The 19,322-nt window shown below is 44.7% G+C and overlaps 1 protein-coding gene across 4 annotated transcripts in view; it reads right to left on the bottom strand.

Annotated features, from left to right (window-relative positions):
- LOC115173951 (tax1-binding protein 1 homolog A) overlaps positions 1–19,322 on the bottom strand; it is a 43,879-nt gene that overhangs the window by 2,210 nt on the left and 22,347 nt on the right. For all 4 annotated transcript variants that reach the window (XM_029732475.1, XM_029732476.1, XM_029732477.1 and 1 more), the window contains exons 8-15: positions 18,440–18,625; positions 12,496–12,747; positions 12,156–12,332; positions 11,534–11,606; positions 9,530–9,993; positions 8,258–8,344; positions 5,170–5,356; positions 4,548–4,741 (exon numbers count right to left, since the gene is read on the bottom strand). In XM_029732475.1, coding sequence (XP_029588335.1) covers positions 4,548–4,741; positions 5,170–5,356; positions 8,258–8,344; positions 9,530–9,993; positions 11,534–11,606; positions 12,156–12,332; positions 12,496–12,747; positions 18,440–18,625 — 1,620 coding nt within the window. The remainder of the gene's footprint in view (positions 1–4,547; positions 4,742–5,169; positions 5,357–8,257; positions 8,345–9,529; positions 9,994–11,533; positions 11,607–12,155; positions 12,333–12,495; positions 12,748–18,439; positions 18,626–19,322) is intronic.

Raw genomic sequence — 19,322 nt, 5'->3', positions numbered from 1 at the left:
TATCTCTGGCCACCCTGGGGTCCTCCTGTTTTATACCCTTTACTGACAGAGTGTACGGAATGTTGCCAGTAAAATAAAGATCTGGCAATTTTTTGGGATCCCAATTCATCCAGTCCCATTTATAGCCCATTCCTGCCGGGACAAGCCTTTTATATCTCCTGTACACATGCCAGCAAGTTTAGGAGCAGACATGGGCCAATGTCACTTTAATTCATTCCATTGAATTGACACCATCACAAAGAATGCTTGAGATGTTTCTACAACTTGATTGGAGGCCACCTGTGGTAAATTCAATTGATTGGACATAATTTGTAAAGGCACACACCTGTCTATATAAGGTCCCACAGTTGACAGTGCATGTCAGATCAAAAAACAAGCCTTGAGGTCGAAGGAATGGTCCGTAGAGCTCCGAGACAGGATTGTGTCGAGGCACAGATCTGGGGAAGGGTACCAAAACATTTCTGCAGCATTGAATGTACCCAAGAACACTGTGGTCTCCATCATTCTTAAATGGAAGAAGTTTAGAACCACCAAGACTCTTCCTAGAGCTGCCTGGCCAAACTGAGCAATCGGGGGAAAAGAACCTTGGTCAGGGAGCTAACCAAAAACCTGATGGTCACTCTGACAGAGATCCAAGGTTCCTCTGTGGAGATGGGAGAACCTTCCAGAAGGACAAGCATCTCTGCAGCACTCCACTAATCAGGCCTTTATGGTAGAGTGTCCAGACAGAAGCCCATCCTCAGTACATGACAGCCCGCTCGGAGTTTGCCAAAAGGCACCTAAAGGACTCTCAGACCATGAGAAACAAGATTCTCTGGTCTCATGAAACCAAGATTTAACTTTTTGGCCTGAACGCCAAGCGTCACATCTGGAGGAAACCTGGCACCATCCCCACGGTGAAGCAGGGTGGTGGCAGCATCATGCTGTGGGGATGTTTTTCAGCAGCAGGGACTGGGAGACGAGTCAGGATCGAGGCAAAGATTAAAGGAGCAAAGTACATCCTTCATCCTTGATGAAAACCTGCTCCAGAGTGCTCAGGACCTCAGACTGGGTCGAAGGTTCACCTTCCAACAGGACAACGACCCTAAGCACACAGCCAAGACAACGCAGGAGTGGCTTCGGGACAAGTCTCTTAATGTCCTTGAGTGGCCCAGCCAGAGCCCGGACTTGAACCTGATCGAATATCTCTGGAGAGACCTGAAAATAGCTGTGCAGCAACGCTCCCCATCCAACCTGACAGAGCTTGAGAGTTTCTACAGAGAAGAAGGGGAGAAACTCCCCAAATACAGGTGTGCCAAGCTTGTAGTGTCATACCCAAGAAGACTCGAGGCTGTAATTGTTGCCAAAGGTGCTTAAAAGTCAAAGTACTGATTAAAGGGTCTGAATACTTATGTAAACGTGATATTTAATTATTTATTTTTTTGTAATATATTTGCAAAAATTTCAACAAAATGTTTCTCATTATGGGGTATTGTGTGTAAAACAATTTAATCAATTTTAGAATAAGCCTGTAATGTAACAAAATATAGAAAAAGTCAAGGGGTCTGAATACTTTCCAAATGCTCTGTAGCCCCACTCTTCCCCTATGCACTCATGGCGATTTGCGGAGCAGTAACAAACTTAACAATTCTGGGTTTAAACACACAGTATTTAGGAGTTGAGAAATAAAGTAGGAATGGAAAGCTGGGGTCGCCCTCTTTTTAACAAAGGCCATTAAAACGGCTGTTTTACGCATGATTGCAAGAATTGTTGTGCATTTGCTTGTCAGAGTGCAAGTTTCCCTCACTTTGGCACTCAACTTGAATGCGCCTGGAGAGGAATATTTCTGGCATAGAACACACAACAAGCCGACTAGGTAAATAGATAAACTATTCTACTATGAGGTTGTCAAATGTTTCTATTCATTACTTGTGTTTGCAGAGGAAAAGTAAATGTGGACTGTTCTAGCATCTTCAAAGTTCGCCTCGACAAAAATATTTTTTGTGTTTCATATTCTTTGGTGTGGCGGAAATGATTTTACCGTGGCACAGCGCCACAGTTAAATGACTGCAGCGGAAACACTACTATACGCGATCGAGCAAAATTATTGGCCTACACTTGATTTGGGCTACATTATTGCATGCTAAATGTTTCTGATCAGTGATAGATGAGAAACCAATAGATGAGCTACATCACCTCCACTTATTTGCCCAGCCAGAAACCAATTCAAAGGGAAGTTCACCCATTTTTACATGTGGCCTTATTTTCACTCTTTCTGCGCTTGTAGTTGATCCCCCCCCAAACCGTTTTTTTAAATATTTTGTTTCGTTTTTTGTGCAGAGACATTATCCAGAATGAGATTGTGATGTAATATGAGTTTGTTAGGAGTGTTTTGGAGCTTTTCATGCTTCACACACATGTTCATAGTGCATTTTAGTCAATGGCAAGTGATGTCTCTGCAACACAACCAAATATATATATAAAAAAACTGTTTGGGGGATCAACTACAAGCACAGAAAGAGTGAAAATAAGGCCACGTAAAAATGAGTGAGCTTTCCCTTTTAATTGGTTTATATACAGACAGATATTCAGTGAAACAAAGTCACATTGATTAAGTCAAGTCACAGGTCGGGAGTAAGCCTAGTCTACTAATGCCACGTTCAAAACAACTGGGAAAAATGCGAGGTCAAATCATGACGCCAGTGATCTTCAGGTCGGAGCTCTAGAAAGAGGCACTAGTTCCCGAGTTGGATGACCGTTCAAATGGATCTTTCCCCAGTCGGAGCTCTAGAAAGAGGCACTAGGTCCCGAGTTGGATGACCGTTCAAATGGATCTTTCCCCAGTCGGAGCTCTAGAAAGAGGCACTAGGTCCTGAGTTGGATGACCGTTCAAATGGATCTTTCCCCAGTCGGAGCTCTAGAAAGAGGCACTAGTTCCTGAGTTGGATGACCGTTCAAATGGATCTTTCCCCAGTCGGAGCTCGTTTTTTTTTAGAGTTCTCAGTTGTTTTGAACGCACTGAAGTCAGAGATTTCAGAGTTCCCAGTTGTTTTGAACGCAGCATAAGCGACATGCGAGTGAAGAGAAAAATAATCCACTTGTTAAACTAAATAACATGCTGGCAAAACGTTCTGATCAGTGTTTAATAATGAGCCAACTAGGCAAGATGATCACAAGCAGCACTCACCTCAACTTAGCATTACCAGAGCATAATTGTAGCCTAACCAATATCCAAACGGAGATTCAGTGAATAGAAAACTCATTTTTTGTGGTTGAGACAGTGTTTCCCAAACGCGGTCCTGGGGACCCCAAGGAGTGCACGTTTAGTTTTTTGACCTAGCACTACACAGCTGATTTAAATAATGAATTCATCATCAAGATTTGATCATGTGAATCAGCTGTGTAATGCTAGGGGCAAAAAACTAAACGTACACCTAGGGAGGCCCCAGGACCGAGTTTGGGAAACCTTGGCTTAAGAAAACAGTACATGTGGTGGGTGAAGTTTAGAACTGCCAGGAGGATAGTCGCTGCCTATCAACCATCAAGAACTTCAGAGCGTAGTGCGCGCCAATGCCTCAGCATTACGGCTACATTTCATACAAAGCCGTAGGCAGAACTTTACCGCAGTCATCACTAGGTCGGTTCGCGGAGATAAAAGTTTAGGCTTTGAGACCAGCAACACTTTTCAGATATAAAGAAAAGGCGGAAAAAAGTTGGCATGATGTTAAAGTTGTCAAAAAAAAGGTATTGGTGTGAAAGGTGTATATATGGGAACGAAGGACAAACAGCAGGGAGAGAGAGGAAGAGATGGAGGGTGTAAGAGAAAAAGAGAGATAAGAAGAAGATAAAGAATATAATGAAATGGTTAGAGGGTAAAAACAGGGGACAAGGAAAGAAATACGGTAAAGACAGGACAGAGGAGAGGGATAGAGAGAAGAGGCAGAAATAGAAAGTGGGATACAAGAGAACAAGCTAAAGTAAATGCACTGACTTTACAAAACATTAAGAACACCTGTTCTTTCCATGACAGACTGACCAGGTGAATCCTGGTGAAAGCTATGAACTCAGCTGTTAAATTCACTTCAAATCAGTGTAGATGAAGGGGAGGAGACAGGTTAAAGAAGGATTGTTAAGGATTGTGTGCCATTCAGAGGGTGAATGGGCCAAATATTTAAGTGCCTTTGAACGAGGTATGGTAGTAGATGACAGGCACACCGGTTTGTGTCAAGAACGGCAACGCTGCTGGGTTTTTCACGCTCAACAGTTTCCCATGTGTATCAAGAATGATCCACCACCAAAAGGACATACAGCCAACTGTGGGAAGCATTGGAGTCAACATGGCATGGGCTTTCCACACCTTGTCGAGTCCATGCCCTGATGAATTGAGGCTGTTCTGACGGCAAAAGGAGGGGGTGCAACTCAATATTAGGAAGGTGTTCCTAATGTTTAGTATACTGAGTGTACGTGGGAAAAGGATTGGCGGTGGAGGACAGAAATGGACATACAAAAACAGCAATAAAAGAGGACTAGGTTACAGAACTTAGCAGAGTGTGTGTGTGTGTACTCACGTTGCGTGGCTCCTCGGGGGGGTGCTCCAGTCCGTCGGGGGGGCTCATGCTTCGTGAGGAGGGCTGAATGCAAACCACCTCTCTCTCCCAGCCTGCACCAGGGGTTGGGGGGGTGGCCGGAGGGGCGCATGCACCAGGGGCCTCGGGAGGGGGGCGGGGCATCTGCTCAGGGGACAGGGCACCGTCTGCCCCGTCTGGAGAAAACACAACAACCACACAGGAAACAGGAAGTGTCACCACTGAAAAGGAGCAGGATCGATGTCTCTTTAGGTGGGAGAATGGAACGGGTTGACAGTGAGAGAAGATACAGACCTATGGGAGGGGAGAATGGAACGGGTTGACAGTGAGAGAAGATACAGACCTATGGGAGGGGAGAATGGAACGGGTTGACAGTGAGAGAAGATACAGACCTATGGGAGGGGAGAATGGAACGGGTTGACAGTGAGAGAAGATACAGCGAGAAGAGAAGAGGAGATCGAGAGAGACAGTAAGATAAAGAAAATGTAGAAACCCTTAGACAAACACAGATATTGTAGATAGTAGATAGCTAGAGTGATGTAGAGATGCCTGTTGAGATGACAGCCAAAGAGACAGACAGATAGATGGGGGCAGAGGGTTTCACCTCGAGTGTTGTCGGTGGAGTAGGGGTTCCCGTACTGCAGCTCTGCAGGTCTCTGGGGTACCAGGGGGGGTGGGGAGGGGTCCTGGGGGTAGGGCAGGGGGTAGCGCAGCAACACGGGCTGTTTGACCTCTGACCCCTGACCCTCAGCCTCCTGCTCCCTCTGTCGGTCCTGACACTGATGCAGCTCCTGGCACGGGGACAAGGAGATGGCCACTGAGAACAACTTAATAAATCATTTGAAACAAATATTAGCACCAAATAAAACCAGGAAATCTTTTTCATTCATATACCTGGATAAACAAAACCAATGCAATGGGGCGTGGTTTCATCTTGACATTACTCTACTTTTAAAGTCGAGGGCCTTATCACTTTTATACAATGGTTACCATCATATTAAAATAATGATTGACATATTTTCATTAAAAACTTTATTTCGATTCATTTATTCATACCATTTCATCCTTCCATGAGGATATAGTCCTGAGGTTGCTACCTAAGCCATCTGGTAGTAGGTTCGATTGGCATCGTTGCCATTCCAAACAAAAAATGGTTGCTATGCAGGCTTTTCCTCCTTGGTGGATAGCCAACTACACAGCTAACACAATCACTTCAAACTGAAGCTGGAAAGACAGCAAAACTTGTTTTACCTCTTTTTCTATTGACATTTCTTTGCATATATCCATAAAAATGTTGCGAATTCATGATTTCGACTGGCTGAGGAAAGCAGTCTGTCTCATCCTGACACGTTCATTCTCGATGGGACAGTGGATATTGCATTTCAATATTGTAATAATGTTGCAAATGTCGGAGAGACAGACAGCAAGGTTTCTACAAATCTCAGCTGCTGTAAACCAAGTGCTAGCCAAAAGCAAAGGGAGATAATGTCTAGCTGTTTTTACAGTGGAGATCAGGTTGATGAATTGCCTGGCCGGGACGTGCAGTGACTTTCCAGATGGAACAGTCAACAGGCATTTCACCATCATAGCCAGTGGTAGTCTGAAATGCACAATGGCTGGAACGTGGTTTTAACCAATCAGCATCCAGGAATAGACCCACCCATTGTATAAATATCCATGGCCCTGGACTAAGTACCACAGGACGTCACATCTATGCCCCGCCTGAAATACCCTTTCCTATACCTAGAAACCTCTCCTTGATCTGAAATACCCTTTCCTATACCTAGACACCTCTCCTAGATCTGAAATACCCTTTCCTTTACCTAGACACCTCTCCTAGATCTGAAATACCCTTTCCTAGACACCTCTCCGAGATCTGAAATACCCTTTCCTAGACACCTCTCCTAGATCTGAAATACCCTTTCCAATACCTAGACACCTCTCCTAGATCTGAAATACCCTTTCCTTTACCTAGACACCTCTCCTAGATCTGAAATACCCTTTCCTATACCTAGAAACCTCTCCTAGATCTGAAATACCCTTTCCTAGACACCTCTCCTAGATCTGAAATACCCTTTCCAATACCTAGACACCTCTCCTAGATCTGAAATACCCTTTCCAATACCTAGACACCTCTCCTAGATCTGAAATACCCTTTCCAATACCTAGACACCTCTCCTAGATCTGAAATACCCTTTCCTTTACCTAGACACCTCTCCTAGATCTGAAATACCCCTTCCTATACCTAGACACCTCTCCTAGATCTGAAATACCCTTTCCTATACCTAGAAACCTCTCCTTGATCTGAAATACACTTTCCTATACCTAGACACCTCTCCTAGATCTGAAATACCCTTTCCAATACCTAGACACCTCTCCTAGATCTGAAATACCCTTTCCTTTACCTAGACACCTCTCCTAGATCTGAAATACCCTTTCCTATACCTAGACACCTCTCCTAGATCTGAAATACCCCTTCCTATACCTAGACACCTCTCCTAGATCTGAAATACCCTTTCCTATACCTAGAAACCTCTCCTAGATCTGAAATACCCTTTCCTTTACCTAGACACCTCTCCTAGATCTGAAATACCCTTTCCTATACCTAGACACCTCTCCTAGATCTGAAATACCCTTTCCTATACCTAGAAACCTCTCCTAGATCTGAAATACCCTTTCCTATACCTAGACACCTCTCCTAGATCTGAAATACCCTTTCCTATACCTAGACACCTCTCCTAGATCTGAAATACCCTTTCCAATACCTAGACACCTCTCCTAGATCTGAAATACACTTTCCTATACCTAGACACCTCTCCTAGATCTTAAATACCCTTTCCTAGACACCTCTCCTAGATCTGAAATACCCCTTCCTATACCTAGACACCTCTCCTAGATCTGAAATACCCTTTCCTATACCTAGACACCTCTCCTAGATCTGAAATACCCTTTCCTTTACATAGACACCTCTCCTTGATCTGAAATACCCCGTCCTATACCTAGACACCTCTCCTAGATCTGAAATACCCTTTCCTTTACCTAGACACCTCTCCTAGATCTGAAATACCGTTTCCTAGACACCTCTCCTAGATCTGAAATGATCCATTGGAGCTTATGTACGATTAGGAGCAACTTCAGGGTTTTCGATCATAGAACACCAAACAGTTCTATCTGAAGTCAACTGCTAGAATAATGTAGTCTTACTGTGAGAGGTGTCAAGCTCCAGCCCACGTAGCTCTCGCATGCTTGCTGAAGGTGCTCACCCCCCCTTTCCTTTCTTTCTCCTTCCCACCTTTTTCTTCCTCCCTCTCTTGATGACTTCATTAGTGCAGGGCTATCCGGTTTAACATTTAAACGAGGGTGACCGCGGGGTGAAACAGACACGAAGGATGGCATTTCCACCATTTAATGGTTAGTGTATTACGGCAGTACAATACAGGGATGGGCGTATCATTAGTTGGAATCTAGAAATTGGGGCAGAGGGAGGAAGCTATGTTGGGGTATCTAGTGCTTTGATAGGCTTCTAACAGCTAAACACCTTCAGGCTTCAGCAGTAGCTCTATGAAAGCATTTTATACCATCTCAAACATATGACAGCTCATAGGTCCAGTGTCCTGATGTTTTAACAGCTGTGTAAACTGTGTATTTCCTGAGGTCTTATGCTATGACAGCTGTATGAATGTTCATAGTACCTCCTTGAGTTGGTCCTTCTCTCTGAGGGCCTGAGCCAGACTCTCCTTCAGCTCTGTCACCTCTATGGCCCTCTCTGCCATCTGGATCTACACAGAGGAAACGTTGGAAAAACATTAAACCATCAGACAAACATCAGACAAACATTGTACCCATTGGCCACAAGGGACAGAGAACTTACAGATTTATCCTGTAAGGACTCATTGTAAGTCATCATGTATATACCATCCCAGACATAACCTAGTCTAGTGCACTGGGGTAAATATAAATCAAGCAAAGTTTACATGGCTGTGTGTCTGGGCTCTTCTCAAACAACTAGAAAGGCAGCTACTCTGCCTGACTCTCTCCGACTCCCCCTCTCTCCCCCCCCTCTCTTCCCGACTTTCCCACTCTCTATCTCTCTCAGACTCTCCCCGTCCCTCCCCCCTCTTCAACTCCTCCCGACTCTCCCTCCCCCCCGACTCTCCTTCCCTCCGACTCTCCTTCACTCCCTCCCTCGCTCTCTCTCTCCCTCCCTCCGACTCTCCCCCTCCCTCCGACTCTCCCTCCCTCCCTCCGTCTCCTTTCCCCATGATCTCTTTCTACAGTATCTATCCCTTTCCCTCCTCCTTCATTTCTCTGCCTCTCTCTTTCTCTCCCTTGCTCTTGGTGAAGGGGGCTGCAATAGTGCAATTCTCTCCATTCCTCTCCTCTTTTCTCGCATATCCTCTTAACTCCTCGCATATCCTCCCCCCCATTCCCTCCCCTCCGCCCTCCTCCCCAGTGTGTGTGTGTGTGTGTGTGTGTGTGTGATGTAAACAGCTATAAAGCATGTGTATCTGTGTGTCTGGGGCTAGGGTTTATAACTGTGTGTATTTATCTCTATCTGGAGACATTATCGAAGGAGAGCCTACTATTTACTGCACAGATAAACACACTCGCTCCCAGAGATCAAACACACACTCGCTCCCAGAGATCAATCACACACACACAGAGCTAGAAAGGAAGGCATTTCACTGTACTTGTGCATTGAAACTGAAACACACACACACCCTCACCGAGTGAGAAGTAATCACTTAATCGTGAGAAACACACACATTGTGTGGAGGACCATGGTAATTAATGGTTGAAGAGTAAACCAAGCTAACCTCACAGGGCTGACCTAGACACAACCTCATCAACCTGGCAGAGAGACTGGGTGTATTTGTGTGCCAGAATGTGTGCGTCCATGTGTGTGTGTACAAATGTTGTTAAATGTGAGCATGATTGTGTGTGTGTGTGTGTGGATGACTCACCCTGAATCGCTCCTCCTCATTGGCCAGTCTCTGTTTGAGCGTTTCGTTGATAGCACACTGCTCCGCCCACTTCTCCTCCATCCTCGCCAGCTCCTCCTCCACCGAACGAGTTTGTTCTTTCTCTACCTCCTCCACACTCCTCCTCTCATCCTCCTCTTTGGCACTCCTCCTCTCATTCTCCACCTCCACCCAACTCTCCATCTTCATGCTCATGAACTCACCTCCTATACTCCTGTCCTCCTTCCTCTCAACTTCTGCACTCCCCTCTTCTTTCCCTTCCTCTCCTCCACTCACTTCCCTCTCCACCTCGTCCCCATTTCTCCCCTTCCACTCCTTCTCCCCTACTCTCATGGTTTCCATGCCTGAGAATGTATTGGTGCATGTGTGTTCCCTGTCTTTGTAACTGCGGTTGGGGACAGCAGGCCTCTCAGTGTCTCCTCTCAGCACAGCTGCAGCCAGATTGCCTGCAAACACACAGAGGTTAGAGGACTTAGTATTAAAGAGAAAAGTGTGTGTGTGTGTGTGAGTACCTGCTGTAGGTGACTCTGGACTGGGTGTCAGTGTGTGTGTGAATACCTGCTGTAGGTGACTCTGGACTGGGTGTCAGTGTGTGTGTGAATACCTGCTGTAGGTGACTCTGGACTGGGTGTCAGTGTGTGTGTGTGAATACCTGCTGTAGGTGACTCTGGACTGGGTGTCAGTGTGTGTGTGTGTGAGTACCTGCTGTAGGTGACTCTGGACTGGGTGTCAGTGTGTGTGTGAATACCTGCTGTAGGTGACTCTGGACTGGGTGTCAGTGTGTGTGTGTGAATACCTGCTGTAGGTGACTCTGGACTGGGTGTCAGTGTGTGTGTGAATACCTGCTGTAGGTGACTCTGGACTGGGTGTCAGTGTGTGTGTGTGAATACCTGCTGTAGGTGACTCTGGACTGGGTGTCAGTGTGTGTGTGTGAATACCTGCTGTAGGTGACTCTGGACTGGGTGTCAGTGTGTGTGTGTGAATACCTGCTGTAGGTGACTCTGGACTGGGTGTCAGTGTGTGTGTGTGAATACCTGCTGTAGGTGACTCTGGACTGGGTGTCAGTGTGTGTGTGTGAATACCTGCTGTAGGTGACTCTGGACTGGGTGTCAGTGTGTGTGTGTGTGAATACCTGCTGTAGGTGACTCTGGACTGGGTGTCAGTGTGTGTGTGTGAATACCTGCTGTAGGTGACTCTGGACTGGGTGTCAGTGTGTGTGTGTGAATACCTGCTGTAGGTGACTCTGGACTGGGTGTCAGTGTGTGTGTGTGAATACCTGCTGTAGGTGACTCTGGACTGGGTGTCAGTGTGTGTGTGAATACCTGCTGTAGGTGACTCTGGACTGGGTGTCAGTGTGTGTGTGAATACCTGCTGTAGGTGACTCTGGACTGGGTGTCAGTGTGTGTGTGAATACCTGCTGTAGGTGACTCTGGACTGGGTGTCAGTGTGTGTGTGAATACCTGCTGTAGGTGACTCTGGACTGGGTGTCAGTGTGTGTGTGTGTGAATACCTGCTGTAGGTGACTCTGGACTGGGTGTCAGTGTGTGTGTGTGAATACCTGCTGTAGGTGACTCTGGACTGGGTGTCAGTGTGTGTGTGAATACCTGCTGTAGGTGACTCTGGACTGGGTGTCAGTGTGTGTGTGTGAATACCTGCTGTAGGTGACTCTGGACTGGGTGTCAGTGTGTGTGTGAATACCTGCTGTAGGTGACTCTGGACTGGCTGTCAGTGTGTGTGTGTGAATACCTGCTGTAGGTGACTCTGGACTGGGTGTCAGTGTGTGTGTGTGAATACCTGCTGTAGGTGACTCTGGACTGGGTGTCAGTGTGTGTGTGAATACCTGCTGTAGGTGACTCTGGACTGGGTGTCAGTGTGTGTGTGTGTGAATACCTGCTGTAGGTGACTCTGGACTGGGTGTCAGTGTGTGTGTGTGAATACCTGCTGTAGGTGACTCTGGACTGGGTGTCTGTGTGTGTGTGTGAATACCTGCTGTAGGTGACTCTGGACTGGGTGTCAGTGGCTCCAGTGTCGTCTCAGTGGCAGCGTTTCTCTTTGACTCCTACAGACATAAAGGAGAAATAAGTTGAGGAAGCCATTTCAGACCATTGAGATGTACCCCAATGATAAACTCCCAGTCAATAGACAGAATGTTTCTGCTGCTGAATCAGGCTGGGACATAAGAGACCGCTGTGCTGCTTATGAAATGGCACCCTATTCCCTAACATTCACTACTTTTGACCAGAGCCCTAAGGGCCCTTATGAAATGTGGTACACTATATAGGGAAGAGAGCTGTATGGGCCCTGGTCAAAAGTAGTGCACTATATAGGGAACATATATGTATGGGTCCTGGTCAAAAGTAGTGCACTATATAGGGAACATATCTGTATGGGTTTTGGTCAAAAGTAGTGCACTATATAGGGAACATATCTGTATGGGTCCTGGTCAAAAGTAGTGCACTATATAGGGAACATATATGTATGGGCACTGGTCAAAAGTAGTGGACTATATAAGGAAGTTTTGGATGCAACCTGTCAGTGGCCTTGGGTGTGTGCCACTAGATGGCGCTATGGTGTGGTGTATTACAGTACTGCAGACAGACAGACTCACCCCCTGGGCCTCGCTGAGCTTGGCCACCTGCCTGCGGAGTCGCTGACACTCCCTGTACTTCTCCTTGTAGTGCTCAGCGGCCATGTGGAGACGCAGCTTCAGCTCCTCCACTTCTCTCTGTAGCTCAGCCTCCGCCTCAGACACCACACACCCCCCCTCACTGGAGGTCCCCACACCCTGAGAAAGAGGGAGGGGGGGTAGTTGAGCACAAATAAATCATTCAATACTGGAATTGTGTTACTAAACTTGTCTACAGCACACAGCAGTTGTACATTCCTCTTACATTTCTATTCTTAAAAACTAAGAAAGATCCATCTGTGGATATCTATGGTCTCCTTACCACTTCCTGTTGGGAGGTGGTCCTCATGCGGTCCAGCTGCGTCTCCATTCGCCGGCACTCGGCCTGGGCATCGGCCAGGCTGGCGCGGAGGGCGTCGACCTCCAGGCGGGCGCGGTACAGCTCGGTCATGGTGCGGTCGCGGGCACTCGCTGAGTCGCGGAGCTCCGACACCAACATGGCAGCCTGCTGGCGAGACGCCTGGAGCTGCTCCTCAGCCTGGCGAAGCTTCTCCCTCAGACGACCCATCTCAGCCTGGAGAGAGGGAGGGGAAACAGGTTAATACACACAGTAACTGCTACCTCAGAAGGGCTATCTTAGCTTAAATGGGAGTCTTCTGGAAATAAAGGGGCCAATATGTGACATAGGGTCAACATTTCTAAATGGTTTGATATACATTTAAATATGATTTTGTTGCAGCTTCACGTGTAGTTACAGGAATAAGAGTCTAGGTAGGAACAATTAGACTTTAAATCTAGCAACAACAAATCATCTACATGTCACTCAAAAATGTCACATGGACTCTGCATGTCTGTTAGTGCTTTAGTCGGCTTCTCTATCATTTATACCCATGCTAAACAGCAAAAGATAAACAGCATTTCTAGATTTTGTAATAGTTTATATGATCATTTAAGGTTTTTTCCAACTGCTTACACACATTTTCAAAACTGTCTCTCCTTTTTTCAAAGCTCTACACACAATTCCCTAAACTGCACACACAAAATGCCTCACATCTCCTTCAAAATGTAACACTGCATTCAAAATGCCATAAACACATGTCAGAATGAAGCATTTGCATCAAATGGCAAACACTGCTTTCATAATAGTACATTTTTGGATATACCATCCATATAAACACTGTTGTTCTAAATCTAAAGCTCTTTGGTCTTTCATAGGCTTATATCTACATTTCAATACAATGTTCTACAGTGAAAGTAATCTGCTGAGAGGGGTAACAAGTACACTGTAAACACCAATGCAATGTAGAAACAGAAAATATTTATTAGGCCAAACATTACTGTTGTATACAGTAGCATACAACAAAACCATAAACATATGTAAACCAAAAGTATATTCTTTAGAATACAGTAAAGAACACAATTGTGTGTGTGGGGTCCCAGGGGGGGGGCAGTCCAGGAATTGGTGGGGGGGGGCAGTCACCAGTGCTAAGCTACGCTTCATCTCTTCTCCAAGATACGTTTTCTCTTGCCAAACAGCGAGGGAAGTATCTCCTAGCATGGCGTATCCAACCTTGGACAGAGGCAACCTCTATGTCCCCACATGCGTCCTCCATTGCCTGGAGAAGCGGCATGCGGGCATAGGGTTGGCGATCACACACTTTCCAGCGCCAGGCTGAGAATAATTCCTCTATGGGATTTAGAGAAGGTGAATATGGGGGTAGGTACAAAACTACAAATTGTGGATGGGTGGCAAACCAGTTTTGGACCAGAACAGCCCGGTGAAAACTAACATTGTCCCATAAAACCACAAATCTAGCAGGCTCCTGATCTGGATCAGGGACAAGCATTGTGTAAATCGCATCCAGAAAAGTGAGCATATGGCCGGTGTTGTACGGACCCAGTGTGGCATTGTGATGGAGGACCCCGTTTTGAGTGATGGCAGCACACAGTTATATTACCCCCACGCTGTCCAGGGACATTGGTAATTGCCCTCTGTCCTATTGTGTGTGTGACCTGGTGAATAAGTGTAGCATTTTGATTGGTTGTGTTTGGAAAAGGAAAGCAAGTCACTTCCTGTTAGATTTTTGTGTTTTAGGTAGAGAATTGTGTGTAGTGTCTTGAAAAAAGTGTTTTATGCAATTGACAACTGAGTCAAAGGCTGAGAAATAGCTTATGGTTTTGGATATTTGGTGTGTAGTTTTGCACTTGAGTGAGAGGTTTCAAAAATCGTGTGACATGAAAAGATTTTGTGTGTAAGCAGTTGGAAAAAACTGTAATACAACAATATAATACAATGGGTTCTGCCAACAAAATCATTGACATTAATAATAATAATAACCAATAATGAAATGATTATAATCAGTAAAGTTTTCATGGTGTGTGTGTGTGTGAAAACTAGACATCACATTCTTGCTTCCTCTGTCCTTGTTCCTCCACTCCTTGAAAGTGCATTGGAGCCCGAGGGGAGGAACCTTCCCTCCTCTCCTCCAATGTACTTTGAGAGGGAGGTGAGGAATGCAGGAAACAAGGGGAGAATCTCAATTGCATTTCCTAAATTCCTGACAACCTTCTCAAAAACCCATTGATAAGAAGGTGAGATGGGAAACCCAATCTAGTACAGGAATAAGAATATATAAATATAAAAATATATGGATAAGCAGTGACAGAGCAGCTAAGATGCAATTTTTATTTCATTTTATTTTTATTTAACTAGGCAAGTCAGTTAAGAACAAATTCTTATTTACAATGACGGCCTAGGAACAGTTCAGGGGCAGAATGACAGATTTTTACAATGTCAGCTCAGGGATTCGATCTAGTAACCTTTCGTTTACTGGCCCAACGCTCTAACTACTAGGCTACCTGCCGCCCCAATAGATAGTGAAGGATACAGTATATACATATGAGATGAGTAATGTGAGATATGTAAACATTCTTAAAGTGGCATTATTAAAGTGACTAGTGTTTCATTTATTAAAGTGGCCAATGATATCAAGTCTATATGTAGGCAGCAGCCTCTCTGTGCTAGTGATGGCTGTTTAACAGTCTGATGGCCTTGAGATAGAAGCTGTTTTTCAGTCTCTCGGTCCCAGCTTCGATGCACCTGTACTGACCTCGCCTTCTGGATGATAGCAGGGGGAACAGACAGTGGCTCGGGTGATTATTGTCCTTGGTGATCTTTTTGGCCTTCCTGTGACATCGGGTGTTGTAGGTGTCCTGGAGGGCAGGTAGTTTACCCCCGATGATACGTTGTGCAGACTGCATCACCCTCTGGAGAGCCCTGCGGTTGAGGGCGGTGTAGTTACCGTACCAGGCGGTGATGCAGCCCGACAGGATGCTCTCAATTGTGCACCTGTAAAAGTTAGTGAGGGTTTTCGCTGACAAGCCACATTTTTTTCAGCCTCCTGAGGTTGAAAAGGCTGGACCATTTCAGTTTGTCGGTGATATGGTCACTGAGGAAGTTAAAACTTTCCACCTTCTCCACTGATGTCCCGTTGATGTGGATAGGGGCCTGGGTAGCTGGAGACCCACAGCACCCTATCAGGCTGATCAGACAGGCCTTGGTAGCTGGAGACCTGCTGGAAACACTGAAATGATATATTTACACCTGTGCTTCATTCCAGCTAGTTAGATGTGCAACCACTGACTAACTATAGCTAGGGCATATCTCTAGTCTAGCAATAGATACTGTTGTTTAGGCTGGATATCACCATTTAATAAGATTACCAATGATTAGCTAGGCCTTATCAGTCAGCTAACCATTTACAGTAACAGCAGTTCATTAATAAGTAAATACACACTAATTATTATGCAGAAATTGAGAAATGTTACCTTATCTTGGCACTGTGGCCCAGTATGGGCAGCTATTAATTCATGGAAGTGTGACCTCCTACTTTGAAAGGACAGGAAGTGTTGGCTGAGCACTTCACCAGGCATTCCACATTTAGCCCCACCCACATTTGAACTTCGCAATATCAAGTCATTTTTTAAAATTTCTATTCAAAAACGAATATACAGGCCGTTTTCACATTCCCGATAGTCTCCTCCTCCCCCGAGTTAAAACGGAGCGTAATCTTACCTCGGGAATCTTGATTTAATGATGTCCACGAAGTAGGCTAATTATCTTGACTGCTGTAAGAGAAAATCTCTTTATGACTTGACTGTCATTCACAAAGTCCTTTCCTCAATCAGCTGTTGCTTTGCAATAATTTCCCCACGTAACTAAACAGCTAGACATCAAGCGTATATCAAACTATTATGCATAATTATTGAAGAACCCTGTTAATGACCGTAGCGATTTTGTTTTATTAATCATATGAAAGTTCCTCTTTCTGTTTGAAGCATTGGATTTTGGAATCACATTATTTTGGATATATGTGCATATATACTGTGTACCGGGGTATTTGGAAATAGCCACTGGATAGTTTTGAAAAACTGTTAATACATTTTAATACGTGTAGCTACTTTAAGTAAATACCTGCAGTCAACTTGATAAAGCAGATTGCGTTCTTCCTTTCACCTGTCACATTATTTGACCTTATGAAGCTCACCATAGTTCCCCAGAACAGTTGAGTCAGACGTGTGTTTGTTTGTAAAGAGCACAACGAGAGAAAGCGGGAGCAGGTGAGTCCAGCTGTGTTTTGACAGGGCTCACACTTCACAATGAAAAGCCAACAGTGTTTTTTTGCTTCAATAGATTGATCAGCGACGCGCAACTATAGTTAACCTTCATAGAAAATACTTTAGTGCAACACAACACATTCAGCAGAAAATAGATTCATTTTCATCAGATGCAATGCTACTTGGCTGGCAGCCACACAAGTAAATTATCTCACAATTTTTTGCAAAAATGATGAATGGCCATCATGTTTCTAATGTTTATTATAGAAAGAATGCATCCATCTACATTTCCTAATGTTTAGCTTAAAGTTAATCTAGCATAGTACTGGAGAAAAGTAACTACACATAGAAGAGTACTGGAGAAAAGTAACTACACATAGAAGAGTACTGGAGAAAAGTAACTACACATAGAAGAGTACTGGAGAAAAGTAACTACACATAGAAAAGTACTGGAGAAAAGTAACTACACATAGAAAAGTACTGGAGAAAAGTAACTACACATAGAAGAGTACTGGAGAAAAGTAACTACACATAGAAAAGTACTGGAGAAAAGTAACTACACATAGAAGAGTACTGGAGAAAAGTAACTCCACATAGAAGAGTACTGGAGAAAAGTAACTACACATAGAAGAGTACTGGAGAAAAGTAACTCCACATAGAAAAGTACTGGAGAAAAGTAACTCCACATAGAAGAGTACTGGAGAAAAGTAACTACTCATAGAAGAGTACTGGAGAAAAGTAACTCCACATCAGTCATAAAGCTCGAACTGACAGAATGACCGTTGGTGAATTCTCACCCGAGTGGAGAAGTGCAACTGAAGCACAAAATTACTCTGATGCCAAGCAGAAACTACAATAAGAAGCATTTTACATCTGCGTTTACAGAACGCAGCAAGATATTTGTTATGCATTTTAAATGTTTTTCCTGTGAGAAAAATGCAGAATTCTGCATTAACACAACCCTTAAGTTTGATTTGCTAGTGGCTGAATTAATAAGGTGACGGGGCATCATATTGTGTTAGCTTGCTGCCGTGTTTGAGAAGTCAAAGCCCTTTGTACAGCTGCCATTATCTTGATTTTCTTGCTTTTTTCCCTACTTTCCGTTCTCAGCCCGTCTTCTCCACCAAGCAGAGCAGGCAGGTCTGTTGCCCTAGCAACTCCACTCCCCTCAGACACAGTGTGCAGCCAACACATGCTGCTCCAGAGCAAGTACTGTTCTTCCTTCAGACAATCATTCTGGTAATAGACGCCCAATGGGCTTTTTTGCGTTTCAAGGCACCCTCTTGTGTACTAAGCCGGTAATACTGTGTATTATCCTGGTATGAGAGAAGTACTGTATGACAATATGAACTCCTGGATACTGCCAGACCCTAATGTGCCCATGAAAACTGTTCTCACACCATAACATAGGAAGATAGAAAATGTTACAAGGTTACAGTACACTTCCGAGATCTCCCCCAACCCCCCAAAAAAGGTTTTGATACTACTCATGAATTATATTGAATGTATCTATGTTCCCCCTTTATATCTTAATGTATTAATGACTTTGTAACAGCTCCAAACAGATGTCCATTACAACAAATGCTCACTGATACCCTAACTTATAGAAAGACCCATATGAACACACCCCTCCCTCCCTCCCTCCTCACCTTGTCGACAGCGTGTGTGTGCAGCTCTTTCTCCAGACGGTCCTTCTGAGTGACGCAGGCTCGGAGCCTGTCCAGTTCTTCCTGGAACTGAGCGATGGTCACCTCTCTGTTGAGCTCCACAGCCTTCAGCATCTGCAGCTCTGCACTCAGCTTAGTGTTCTCCAGCTCCGTGCTGCGCAGGTGGACCTACACACACACACACACACACACACACAGAGACCATTATAGACACACTGACAAAGAAAGACGATTATGAACACACACACACACAGGCATACAGTTGAAGTCGGAAGTTTACATACACTTAGGTTGGAGTCATTAAAACTCGTTTTTCAAACACTCCACAAATTTCTTGTTAACAAACTAGAGTTTTGGACATCTACTTTGTGAATGACACAAGTCATTCTTCCAACAATTGTTTACAGACAGATTATTTCACTTATAATTCACTGTATCACAATTCCAGTGGGTCAGAAGTTTACATACACTAAGTTGACTGTGCCTTTAAACAGCTTGGAAGAATCCAGAAAATGTCGTCATGGCTTTAGAAGCATCTGATATGCTAATTGACATCATTTGAGTCAATTGTAGGTGTACCTGTGGATGTATTCCAAGGCCTGCCTTCAAACTCAGTGCCTCTTTGCTTGACATCATGGGAAAATCAAAATAAATCAGCCAAGACCTCAGAAAAAAAATTGTAGACCTCCACAAGTCTAGTTCATCCTTGGGAGCAACTTCCAAACGCCTGAAGGTACAACGTTCATCTGTAGAAACAATAGTATGCAAGTATAAACACCATGGGACCATGCAGCCGTCATACCGTTCAGGAAGGAGACACGTTCTGTCTCCTAGAGATGAACGTACTTTGGTGCGAAAAGTGCAA

The sequence above is a fragment of the Salmo trutta genome, chromosome 34, assembly GCF_901001165.1.
Source record: "Salmo trutta chromosome 34, fSalTru1.1, whole genome shotgun sequence".
Taxonomy (NCBI): Eukaryota; Metazoa; Chordata; class Actinopteri; order Salmoniformes; family Salmonidae; genus Salmo; species Salmo trutta.
Note: the sequence above shows the minus strand (reverse complement) of the source record. Positions and strands in the feature narration are given on the sequence as shown.